General features: G+C 51.8%; 1 protein-coding gene and 1 long non-coding RNA gene across 3 annotated transcripts in view; one reads left to right on the forward strand and one right to left on the reverse strand.

Moving 5' to 3' along the window:
• Window positions 1-12,115, reverse strand: part of LOC138916242 (uncharacterized) — a 49,300-nt gene that overhangs the window by 5,429 nt on the left and 31,756 nt on the right. The window contains exon 2 of the long non-coding RNA XR_011423224.1: window positions 6,720-9,450. This is a non-coding gene — a long non-coding RNA (uncharacterized lncRNA). The remainder of the gene's footprint in view (window positions 1-6,719; window positions 9,451-12,115) is intronic.
• On the forward strand, window positions 150-9,483 carry KRT32 (keratin 32). 2 transcript variants are annotated; one of them, XM_070227292.1, is made up of 8 exons: window positions 150-3,441; window positions 4,119-4,201; window positions 4,366-4,522; window positions 5,791-5,952; window positions 6,037-6,162; window positions 6,885-7,105; window positions 7,751-7,838; window positions 9,019-9,483. In XM_070227292.1, exons 1-7 carry the CDS (start codon window positions 2,974-2,976, stop codon window positions 7,809-7,811), a joined length of 1,278 nt encoding a protein of 425 aa, XP_070083393.1. In that variant the 5' UTR covers window positions 150-2,973; the 3' UTR covers window positions 7,812-7,838; window positions 9,019-9,483. The 2 variants fall into 2 exon arrangements, with proteins under 2 accessions (XP_070083393.1, XP_005597974.1); XM_005597917.4 differs by lacking the exon at window positions 7,751-7,838.

Raw genomic sequence — 12,115 nt, forward strand, 5'->3', positions numbered from 1 at the left:
CTCTGTTCCTCTTTTATAACATCCAGCTCTTGTTTCAAGGATGTAACTGCTATACTGATCTCCGAGATTATTAAAAAAATATATTTATCTATCTTAATAGATTGTTGCAGATTCTGCATTGTTTTGTTTTCCCCAATTTCCTCTTTTTCACTGTTTTCTTTGTTTGCTTGTTTTGTTTTGTCTCTGCTTTTCATGTTGGAAACTTCTCTCAAATGTCTGGGATCCTTCTGTTTGTATGTAAGGACGAGACACTAGAAAGCTGATGGAGCGTGCTATGTACACGGGCAGGTTGGCAAATTGGCTTTTTGGCTGGTAGAACTACCTAAATTCAGTTTTTGTAAGTCTTTCCTCTGGAGTCATTTTGTTTTTTCAAAGAGCGGAGGGTAGGAGCTGGTCTTGGGCCTGGACACGCCTCCTGCCTGCCCTTACTTGAGAAGGCCCTTCATCCTGGACCTATTTAGCCCAAACTCTCACCAGTATTCCTTCCTGTTTTCTCCCACTTGCTTGGCTTTTTCTGCATCACTTTCCCTTCTCTCCCTCTCCTTTTTCTAATAAATATATTTGCTCAATAGCTCGCTTTGGCCTCAGAGGGGCTGGGCTCCAGTGAGAGCCTTTGGATTCAGATGGACCTAATCTGGACCCACTGTGAGCCTGCCCTGGGGCTGCCTTTCCTGGCCCCCACTTCTTCCACGAAATGTCCCCCAGGTCTGGCACACTGGCCGGACGTCTAGTCTTTGAACACTCTGCTCTCGTTTTTCGCACCACTCTGATGTGAAACTCAGTCCTTCCTTCACAATGTAAAATACTGCTCACGCCAAGCATCTGAATTTGGTGGTCTTTGCTGAAGATCTCTTGGGGACCATGAGGTGGGACTGTGTCACACAGGTCACAGCCTCTCACCACCTTCCTGGTGCCTCTCTTCCTGGCTCCTGCCTCTCTCTCCTCTCACTCCTTCCTGCCACGATTGCCCTGGGAGCTTCAAACTCTTCTCCTCTTTCTCCCTCTGATGTCTTGCTAGCCAGCATCAAGGCACTTGGGGTCCCGCCTTCTACCCCAACAACTTCTTAATGCATTTTTTCAAGTAAAGACAATTCTTTCTGCAAGAGGAATTCTGGCGGCAAGCGTTAAGATACACACACTCCTATACCTCAGCAGTGCTCCAAAGCGCCTGGAGGACTCGTTAGACACAGATGGTGGGGCCCTACCCTCAGGGTTTCTGATTCAGTTGGTCTGGGGTGGACCCAGAAACTGCGTTTCTAACATGGTCCTGAGTGATGTTGATGCTGCGCGTCTGGAGACCACACTTTGAGAACCCCTCCTACACCTGCTTACAGTAATTATATTGTAATTTATTTTGGTGAGGATTAAACGGGCAAATTAATGCCAAGCACCCAGCACAGTACCTGGCACTTATGTATGTTACATAAGTACTGGTTATGATTTTAAAGAGTGGTCTGATGAGTCTCATTCCACGTGGTTGCTGTCACAGCTCCTTCTGTCTAATGCCACTGTCTTCTCTAAACAGTTAATCCAGACAAAGGAACTGGAATTTATGATTGTTGCAGGAAATCAAACTGAGAGATAATCTAGTCTAACCCTTTCAATTTGCATGAGGAAACAGAGGCCAAGAGAAGTGACTTTCCCAAGATCACACAGCAAGTTAGAAGGTAGCATCTCTATCTTGACTTTTCTTAAGCAACAAATTTTGGGGACTATGGCTGGGTGGCATTTGCCCTTCGCTGCCGCTTCACCAACACTTCTAGAAATACATGAAAAATAAGAAAGTACTTATACTCCAATATTTTACTGAGAAGATTAATGAATAAAAAGTGTCTATGTAACACACACATCTTAGACAGGAAGTGTGTGAGCCCACAAGTACTGCAGGCAGGACTGAGGACCCCTGGTCCTGCCCATTGCTTTCTTAAGGAATGCCCAAGGCTTCTATAATTGGGGACATGCTTCCAGACTTAGCTCATCTTGGGGCTGCATAGTGTGGCTTCTCAAGGGAGCTGGTTCATGCTGCTTCCGGTCTCCGAGGTCCTGGAGTGAGCCCTCCCTGGCCACCACTGCAGAAAGCAAAAGCAGAGTCTGTTCCAGCCTGTCCAAGCTCAGTCTGTTCAACAATCATCGAACTTGTGACAACTCTGCGCGTGGAGCAGCAAGAAATGGAGGGGAGGATCCAGAGATGCTCAAGACGGAGCATCTGCCTCAGAGAGATCTTCACGACATTGATCTCCTTTCCCAAGAGTATGGTCCTCCCGTCTCTGTTTCTCAGTCGTGTCCAGTTGGAAGGATGTCCCTGATTCTTAGGCTCTCTGTCTGTGTCCTGAGTTTGTTCTCTCCTCCCTGATTGTATTTTCTTCCTCTTGGTAGGAAGACAATGCGTGCTAAGAAGCCTCAGACGTTCTTTCTCCTTTCTCCCTGGATTTATACCACTGCTAGTATGGGTGCAGCTTCTGTCTCCCACACATTTCCTCTTTAAGGGGCCAGGCCTCTTCTGACAGGGAATGCTCCCATTAAAAGGAGCAGCCACTGCCCCACAGAACTGTGGCCTTTCTCAGGGCCGGAGCCGGTGGGGGCGCAGGGGGCAAGGCCACTAGTGGCCCAGGGCCAGGCTGCTGTGGTATCCTGGCAGCCCTGCCCTGGTAATGAGGGCCCAGGCGTGGAGGCGATCCTTTGAAGATGTGTCCTGCAGCCCTCCCCTGGCGATCAATGACAGGAGCCCAGAGTCCTGCTTTAGCCAAATGACAAGCTTGGCCTCTTTTATGAGGAAAGAAACTCCTTATTGGAAACCAAATTAAAAATTAATTAGCAGCTTCTTCTGGGGCTGGGTATAAACATCAACATCCATGATGACTTTCTAGCAGGAGCCCCCTCACTCCAAGGGTATAAAAAGGCCCAAGCAGGATGCGGTCTTGTAGACACTGGTGATCCAGGTCACTGCAGCTGAGGAGAAGGGGCCTCCCCAACATGACATCCACCTGCTCACCGGCCTCCACCAAGAGCTGCCCCCGGCCCTCCTCTGTGTGCTCCAGCAGCAAGAGCTGCCGGCCTGAGCTGTGCCTGGGTTATGTCTGCCAGCCCGTGACATGCGTGCCTTCCGTCTGCATGCCCACCACCTACCGGCCGGCCAGCTGCCTTTCCAAGACGTACCTCTCCAGCTCCTGCCAGCCCAGCAGCTGCCGGCCAACCAGTGGCATCTCCAGCTCTCTGGGTACCTGCAGCTGGTACTGTGAAGGGACCTTCAATGGCAACGAGAAGGAGACCATGCAGTTCCTGAACGACCGCCTGGCCAACTACCTGGAGAAGGTGCGCCAGCTGGAGCGGGAGAATGCAGAACTGGAGAGCAAGATCCAAGAGGCCTGCCAATCTCAGGTGGTCACCATGTGTCCTGACTACCAGTCTTACTTCCGGACCATCGAGGAGCTCCAGCAGAAGGTGAGGGCAAGCGGTGAAGAGACTTGTTGGGAAGGTGATGGGAAGAGCTGGCATTCCAGATTTGAATCTCATTAATTTACTAAACTATGTTCAGAGAAAAGAGACTTCCCCAGGGCACGGGATTATCTCACAATTTGAGCGCTCAGCCAGGCCCCTTAACGAGGAAAGAGGCCTGGGATGTAGTCTCAGTTCTCCCATTGATTCATGGCATGACTGGGAGGTCCCTTCCCTTTTCCAGGCCTCAGTTTCCTCATCTGTAAAATGGGGATCATAATGGTCCTTACCTAATGGGGCTGTCGAGAGGATTCCGTGAGTTGATGCAGGTGAAGTGTTGAGCGCAGCCCCTGGTACGTGGTGAATTTTCAGTAAATGTCAGTGCTCGTTAAGGACCCTTCTAACTGTTGCATGAAAGACATCAGACTTAATGAGATTTTTTCCTTTCACATTGCTCATTGCATCCAAAATGGGCATTTGGATTTGTGAAGACCCAGGTGCTTAAAAAATAAATCTCCTGTTCTCCAAGGACTCGTCGTTCATTAAATATCCCCCAGAGTTCCAGGGGCTTCCACAGGGATGGCTGCGAGGCTGCAGGGCCCATCAGCTGTTGTCTCCTCATTTGGGTTCTTTTTCCTTCCTCTCATCCCAGACTAACCCCCTCTCTGTGCCTTGGCCCCCAGGTTCTGTGCACCAAGGCAGAGAATGCCAGGATGGTTGTGCACATTGATAATGCCAAGCTGGCTGCTGATGACTTCAGGACCAAGTGAGTTTGGCCGGGGGATGGGGGGGGGGTCCCCTCTCCCTGTACAAGCTTGGGCAGCTTTCCATTAGTTTCACAGAGAGTTGGAAAAGCACCCGCAGGACAAGGTCTTCCCTGAATTTTGTATTCAGTTTTACCCCTCTGCTGCTGACCCTGTCCTTGCACAGGTACGAGACGGAGCTGACCATGCGGCAGCTGGTGGAAGCCGACACTAACGGCCTGCGCAGGATCCTGGATGAGCTGACCCTGTGCAAAGCTGACCTGGAGATGCAGGTGGAGTCCCTGAAGGAGGAGCTGCTCTGCCTCAAGAAGAACCACGAGGAGGTGAGCCCGGAAGTCAAGTTAAGGTGACCCTGGGAAGCGGGGTGGGAAGAATGTGGGCTTTTGGGTTGGGTAGATGTGGGTTGAAATTCCCAGGCCTGCAGCATATTGTTTCTGGGACTTTGCCCAATTTATTTAACCTTTCTGAGCCTCCTCAGCTCAACTCTGTCATGCAGTGTTGCTGCGAGACTTGAATGAGGTCATGAGTGTCAGACATCTTTCACTTGGTCAGTGCACAGAAATGCTAGCAAGCTTCCTTCTGCATTTCCTGCATGTGCGTGACAGCCACACGCTTGTGGTGACGGCATTTGTTTTTCTCATGAGAGCCACATACCAGGGTAGAACGGTGCACTAGGGACGGAGGGGGTTGTGTTCTGGAACCCATAAGGAATGGCCTGTCCATCTCTGCTAGGCTGGATCGCTGGTGGTGACCCCCATCTCTTCTAAGAGACAGTTGAACTACAGCGGTTTTCTTCTTTTTTCTGTCTCAATCCTTGTTCCTCTTCCTCTCTTCTGTCTGCATATAATATACTTAATCCAAAAGCCACAGGTTGACCCTAGGCTTTCCGAGTTCTCCTCATCTCCTGCAGGTCCTCGGAGGGAAACCCTTCCCCGCTGGGCCCCTGTAAAGCCCACCTGGGCTCTGTGGTTTTTCCCTCCTTCCCTGGGTTGACTCTCAGCCTCTTGACTTGGGGTTTGAAAGAACAAGTGCCTCTGAGTCCTGGCTGGGTTTCCTTAGGCTTAAGTGTAAAGTAACACTCAGTCATCACTACTCGCTGAGCGCCCTAAGGCACCTGACTCATCCCAATTAAATCAGAGGACTGGGAACCCCACCAAGAAGTCACTAACGAGGCATCATCACACACTCTGGCAGCCTCGGTGACAACTTTCTCTCCTTGGCAGCTGGGCCTGGGGAGGTGCCTGAACCGAGCAAAGCCAGGCTCCTGCCGCCCTCCTTCCCAGACGAACGCAGGCTGGGAGTGTAGCCAGACACACAGGGCACAGGTTTCCCGTTTTAGCCCAAATGGACCAAACGAACTGTGACGCTGCTCTTGGCTTCCGCCAAAGTGACAGGAAGCGTTTAGCTGGAGTGCTTCTCCCATCATGGGTGTGTCCGGCTGGAGCTGGAAGACCAACCAGATACTGCAGAGTGGACTGCGGCCCTCAAAGGGCCCCTCTAACCTAGAGATCTTCTGTTCCATCTTTTCTCGTCTCCCAGGGGAGATGAGCTGGGATTGTGTGACTTGCCTGGGGCTCTTGTGCCTTTTTAGGAAGTCAGTGCCCTTCGATGCCAGCTTGGGGACCGCCTTAACATTGAGGTGGATGCCGCGCCCCCTGTGGACCTGAACAGGATGCTGGAAGAGATGCGGTGTCAGTATGAGACGGTGGTGGAGACCAACCGCAGGGATGTGGAAGAATGGTTCAACACGCAGGTGGGCCTCCCGCAGGTGGGCTGGCCCCCCCCCCCAGTGTCCCTGAGAAGGCATTCTCAGCCTTTCTTGTGTCCCCCATCGCAGATGGAGGAGCTTAACCAGCAGGTGGCCACGAGCTCTGAGCAGCTTCAGAGCTACCAGTCGGATATCATTGATCTGAGACGAACGGTCAACACGTTGGAGATTGAGCTGCAGGCCCAGCACAGCCTGGTGAGTGCAGCTGGGTGGGCCCCTCTCCCCCAGCTCTGGCTCCCGGGCAGCACCGAACGTAGATGCAGGCATTCAGGAAAGAGGAGGAAGAGGAGGCCCAGATTCAGCCACCACAGAAGCTTGCGCAGCTGACCTCTCCCAGGGGGAGCTTTCTCCCAAGACCAGGATCAGAGATAAAAAGGGCATGTTTCACATCTGACACAGGTTAGGTGGCCACTGTCAAACACGACTCCCTGAGAAGGCTTGTTATGAGCTTAGCCTGCCCTGCCCGTCTAAACCCACGCTCCTCGACCCCACGTGCGGGGCTGTTACAAATCCCCATGCCAGGATGGATTAAATCAGAGTCTCTGGAGGTGGGGCCTGGGCCTGGGTCTTTTAAAAAGCCTTGCACGTGACTCTAATGTGCAGCCAGGGCTGAAGGCCACTGATCTCAATGACGCCAAGGGGGGGGCTCCAGGCGAACTCAGAGCCACAGCCTGTAGCCAGGCAAGGCTGAGGAGGGAATAAGCGACTCAGGATCACACAGACCCGGGTTCAAACCCTGGTCCGTCACTTACCAGCTGCTTAACCTTGACCTTTCTGGGCTTCAATTTCTGCAGTGACGTAGGGAGGTGTCATTCCCAGCCCCCGAGGGAGTCTTGTCTCTTCTTGGTTCTTTCTGAACCAGGCTGTGGAAAATAGGTCTGCTCCTCGGGTTTATTTTGTCTTTCCTTTTGCCTTAGAGGGACTCTCTGGAAAATACCCTGGCGGAGACCGAGGCCCGCTATGGCTCCCAGCTGGCCCAGATGCAGAGTCTGATCAGCAACGTGGAGGCCCAGCTGGCCAACATCCGCTGCGATCTGGAGCGGCAGAACCAGGAGTATCAGGTGCTGCTGGACATCCGGGCCCGGCTGGAGTGCGAGATCAACACGTACCGGGGCCTGCTGGAGAGCGAGGACTGCAAGTACGTGGGCCCAGCCCAGGCCGCACAGAGACACGTGGGTCGGGGTCAGCCGAGGCCATAGGAAGCAACTGGATCTACTCTAAGATAGAACCCTGTCATGATCAAGAAGTGATTAGGAAGCTAGTACGATCTGAAGAAAGTCAGGCAGGTGTTTACGCTGCCATCCCCAACCTGGCCTGTTGCAGACCATTCTGTTTGATTCCAAGTCGACAGACTCCTTCCTGGTACCTACCACGTGCCAGGCACCATGGGGGACGCCGAGGTAGAGGACAACAAGGCATCTGCTCTCAAGTGTCTGGGGAGACAGGCAGACGGGCAACTGGAGGTCACATTGGCGGAGGCGGGGGATTGTTGGCGCTTGGGAGGACAATAGGGAGCTTCCTGTGATGAGCTGTGGTGGGAAGGAGGACAGGAAAGTCAGCTGGGGCCCATTCGTGGAGAGCCATGAAGGCCTGGCTGGGGAAGAAGCGCTTTATTTTTTAGGCAGGTGGGAGGCCTTTTTTCAAGGAAGAAATGATAGAATTTGCTCAACTATTTCTGCCACTAGAGGGCAAACACCTAGAACTCAGAGACAATATGAAATATTTTTATCCCCTGCTCCTGGCACGTAGTAGACGCTCAATAAACGTTTCTTGACCAAGTCAGTGAGAACTCAAAGCTGCTCTTCAGGAAGATGGCACAGATGGCAGCAGGAAGGACTGAGTAGAGGAAGCAGGCCCTGGCGGTGGTCTAGGTGAGCAGTGGGGGGGCTCTGTCAGGGCAGAGGAGGCACCCGCCCCCAGCCGCTGTGCAGGGAGGCTCGGCAGGGCTTGATGGCTGTCTGGGCGCAGGACACCTCTGGGCCATGGACCACCCGGTGGGCTGATGACTCTCGCAGGCAGTTTCTTATTCTACATTCAGCGTCGCTTCTCTGTCATTCAGAATCTTATCCTCCAGGACAAGGGTTGCAAAGTCAAATGTTTTTCAAGGCCCAGGCGGTTAACATATATGAGTGACATGGGTCGCTGTGAGACTGCGGAGAAGCAGGGAGCTGTGCCCTGTCCAACGAGGGTGCCGTCCCCTCAGGGCCGTTTCTACCCTATGAGACGCAGCTCCGGTATCGCTGGATCTTCTGATTGTTCAAGGGAATCTGGACTTCTTTTACATGTTAAATTCTCCCGATTTTTAAATATTTTCAACAAATTAAAAAATATATAGTGCCGGCCAAATGAAACACATTTCAGGCCGGATGTGGTCCTTGGGCTGCCTGTGCAATCTCTAGGCTGCTTGGCCTCCATCCAATGTTCAGCGTGTTGTTTCTAGTTTTCAGCCCGCAGCTGTCCGTCTCCGAGATCGTCCTTTCTCCTTGTGCCGTGTATTCCTTCTATATCAATTGATTAATTCACCTTATTTAACACATTCTTATGAAGCGCCTGCTCTAGGCTCAGTATATGGGGTGGGCAAATACGCACGGCTGCTGACCTCCCTCCCTAGTGGAGAGACAGACCATAACAGAACAGTCGCAGATCACTCTGGAAGGAGGTACATGGGACCCTAGGGCGAGTGGACACACAGAGATCAGAGGAGGTTTCAAGGAGGATGGAACAGTTGGGTTGAAGGAAGCCACTCTTCATCCCAGAGCAAATGGGAGCCCTTGAAGGTTTCAGGCGGGGGAGGGCACGATGAGATTTGTGTTTGTAGACGGTTACTCTGGCCACTGAGTTGACGATGGTTAGCAGGGGCGAGCGTGGGGTTGGGAAGACTAGTTAGGAGGCCGTTGGGGTTACACAGGCGAAGATGATGGCGGTTGGGACTAGGGAAGCTGGGTGGAGAAGGCACACAGTGGGGTTGAGAGGCGTCGGGGGCAGAATTGACCGGACTTGTTGCTGAGTTGGCTTCCTTCTAACCCCGCCCCACCTGCTTTTCCTCCGCAGGTTGCCCTGTAACCCGTGCTCCACGCCTTCCTGTCCCCCTTGTGCGCCCTCCCCCAGTGTGCCCCGCAGCGTGGTGCCATGCACTGTCGTCGGTGTACCTTGTATTACCTGCCCTCCCGGCCGCTACTGAAGTTCCTCAGCACCGGTGGATCCTGGAGGGACCAGAGCTGGGCGGCTGGTGCCTCCTCAGGATGAGCCTGACCACGGGTGGGTGGCCGCCAAGACAGCAGGGTCCGCCCGGGCCAGCAAGGAACCAGGCACCACGTGCAGCGGTACCAGGAGGAGGGCCGTCCGCAATGCGCCTGCATCCTGCAGGGGGCGCCCTAGCCCCCACCCCTTAGCGCCTGCCCGGCTCACTTCCCCGGCAAATCGCTCTCTTTGCTGATGCTTCTGGTTGTCTCCGCTGCTTCAGGAGCACGTGTTCCGAGTTACCTGGAAAATAAAGCCTCATTTGGTGGTCCTGCAGAGACATCTTTCTCTGTTTGTCACTGACGCTGCTGTATCTGACGGCCAATTCTACACAGTTGGGCTCAAGAGGAAAGTGGCCGATTTCTATATTTATTTCTATGTCCCTTCTGCTTCCATAGGGGCTTCAGAGGTGTTCACTAAAAAGTCCCGCATGCCATAAACCAGTTAAAACTGGGGGATCGGTCCAGAGCCAAGTAATAAAAGAACAGAGGGAGATAATTATGGCAGAAACCCTGGCCAAACTACTGTAATTGAGAATAATACTGTAATAACCCCACCCCTAAACCTCATTACAGCTGGTACAATGGGATCATTCATTCAAAAGATCTTCACCGATTGCCTCGTACGTGCCAGATTCTACATTACGGGCTGGCTAATCCACATGGTAGTCCCCCAGACACCTTGTTAATAATGTCCCATTTAATCCTTGCAACAATCTGTGCAAAACATACCATTATTTTCTCCCCTTTATAAATGAGGACACTGAGGCTCAGAGAGGTTAAGAAACTTGTGCAAGGTCACACAGCTAGTAAGTAGTGGACCCAGAACTCAAATATAGATCTTTAGGCCCCAGAGATGCTCAACCAATTCACATTCTGAGTCCTCACTATTTGCAAACTACAGCTGGGTGCAGGGGATACCAAAAAATGCAAGTGATCCCCACTGTCCAGACACTTCTAATTAAAGAGGGAGCTAAGACCAGTGTGTGTAAGGCCTCATTCCTTCTTCAATAAGGGTCTAATAATAATAATAAAAATAATAATAACCATTGCTACCACTTATTTAGCACTTATGATGCCGCTGGTACTGTGTTGAGCACATCACATAAATTAACTTGTGCGGTTTCCTGAACCCTGTAAGGCAGGCATCGTGTCCATTTTACAGATGGGAAATGGGGATGTGGAGAGTGGTTTAGTCAGTTGCCCAAGGTTACATGCAAGGACAAAAGTTTGAACTCGGGTCTAGCTGCTTCCACTGTGGCATTATTCTAACCACTCTGCTACATTGCCCAGTTCCTACCTAGAAGGAGCATGTGCTGACAAAGATCGGGAGAAAGTACCAGCTTGGGGAGAGCAGAAAAGGCTTTATGTAGCTGGTGGCATTTGTGATGGGCCTGGAAGGTTGACTAGAATGTCTACAGAGCAAGAGAGGTATAGGTGTGTGGGGTGTGCAGGAAAGCAGAAGTCACGCCGAGGAGCCTTGAGTGGCTCTGCTGGCTGGAGCAGCCAGTTCCTGTGAAAGACTGGTGGTCATAAAGGTCAGGTGGTAGGAAGGTGGGAGCCTGTGGTGGGCCTTGGTTTGCCCACGAAGAGCCTGGACTCCGTCCTGAAGGAGGTGAGAGGGCTGCTGCAGGATCTGAGCCCAAGGATGACATGACCGGAGTGGTATTCTAGAAAGGCTCACCAAGGAGTGTAAACAGGATGGCCGAAGGCAGGGAGGAAGCTGAGGAATAGCGTGAGGAAGATGTGAACAGGGTCTCAACTAAGGCGATGACAGTGGGGATGGAAGAATAAGGGATCAGTTTGAGAGATTCAGTGAAGGACCTGAGGGTATGATTGGCCAGGGCAGATAAAGAGGAGACAGCCAGGAACAGGAATCTCGAACACCTTTCTGAACATCACCCTCCAAACGCATAGTTCTTCCTTAATGAGCTGAGGTGATGTTTCTATTAAGGATCTGCCTTCTGGACCTGCCAAGAAGTGATGAGAAGTGGGTTGGATCCTGAAGCTGCCTGGGGCTCTCTGGACATGATCCTGCATGCATGTCTGGCAGACAGGGTCATGAGCCTGACCGGAGACACAAACACACCGCTGAGCCAGGCGGGGGAGAGGACGGCGGCGGTGGGGGGTGGTGGGGAGGATTTCAATGAGCTGGAAGGCCAGGGAGAGCAGCTCCTGGCCAACTGGGTGTTCTGATGCCTGAGTGCAAACCAGCCGTCCTTCATTCCAATCCCTGTGCAAAATTTGTCTAGAATGTACTTAGCTTGGTAAACATAGTAGACTGAACAGAACCAAATCTTTGGCTCTAGAATCCTACGCCTGATCTGTCCAATATGGTAGCCACTAGCTTCATGTGGCTATTTAATTTTTAATTAAAATGAAATTAAATAAAATAAAAAAATTCGGTTCTTCGGTTGCATTAGCCATATTTCAGGTGCTCGGTACCTACATATGGCTAGTGGTACCATACTGGACAGTGCAGACAGAGAGTATTTCAGAAGAGAATATTGCAGAAAGTTCTATTAGATGGCACTGTCTTAAACTGTCAGAATCACCAGGAACCTTACGGACGATCTGGCCCAGGCTCTCGCATTTACAGACGAGGCGTCTAAGGCCCAGCGAGATGGATGGAAAGATTTGCTCACAGACATGCAGCCCACGGGCGGGAATTGAAGCCAAGCACTCTGACGCCAAGCCTAGCGGGTCTCTCCTAGCACTTTATTGCTTTCTCCAAGCACCAAGGTTTATTATTCTTTCAGGCTAACAAATATTTCCCCTATGCCCTTCTTTCGTGTTCCTAAGAAGAGACATTTTCTCTGAGATGCTGAAACTCTCCCCTGGGAATACAGTTCTCCTTTAAAAAAATAGCTAGCAACCACCCCCTCAGACTCTCCCTGTCTTTTGGGGCC

This window comes from Equus caballus, chromosome 11 (assembly GCF_041296265.1).
Source record: "Equus caballus isolate H_3958 breed thoroughbred chromosome 11, TB-T2T, whole genome shotgun sequence".
Lineage (NCBI taxonomy): Eukaryota > Metazoa > Chordata > Mammalia > Perissodactyla > Equidae > Equus > Equus caballus.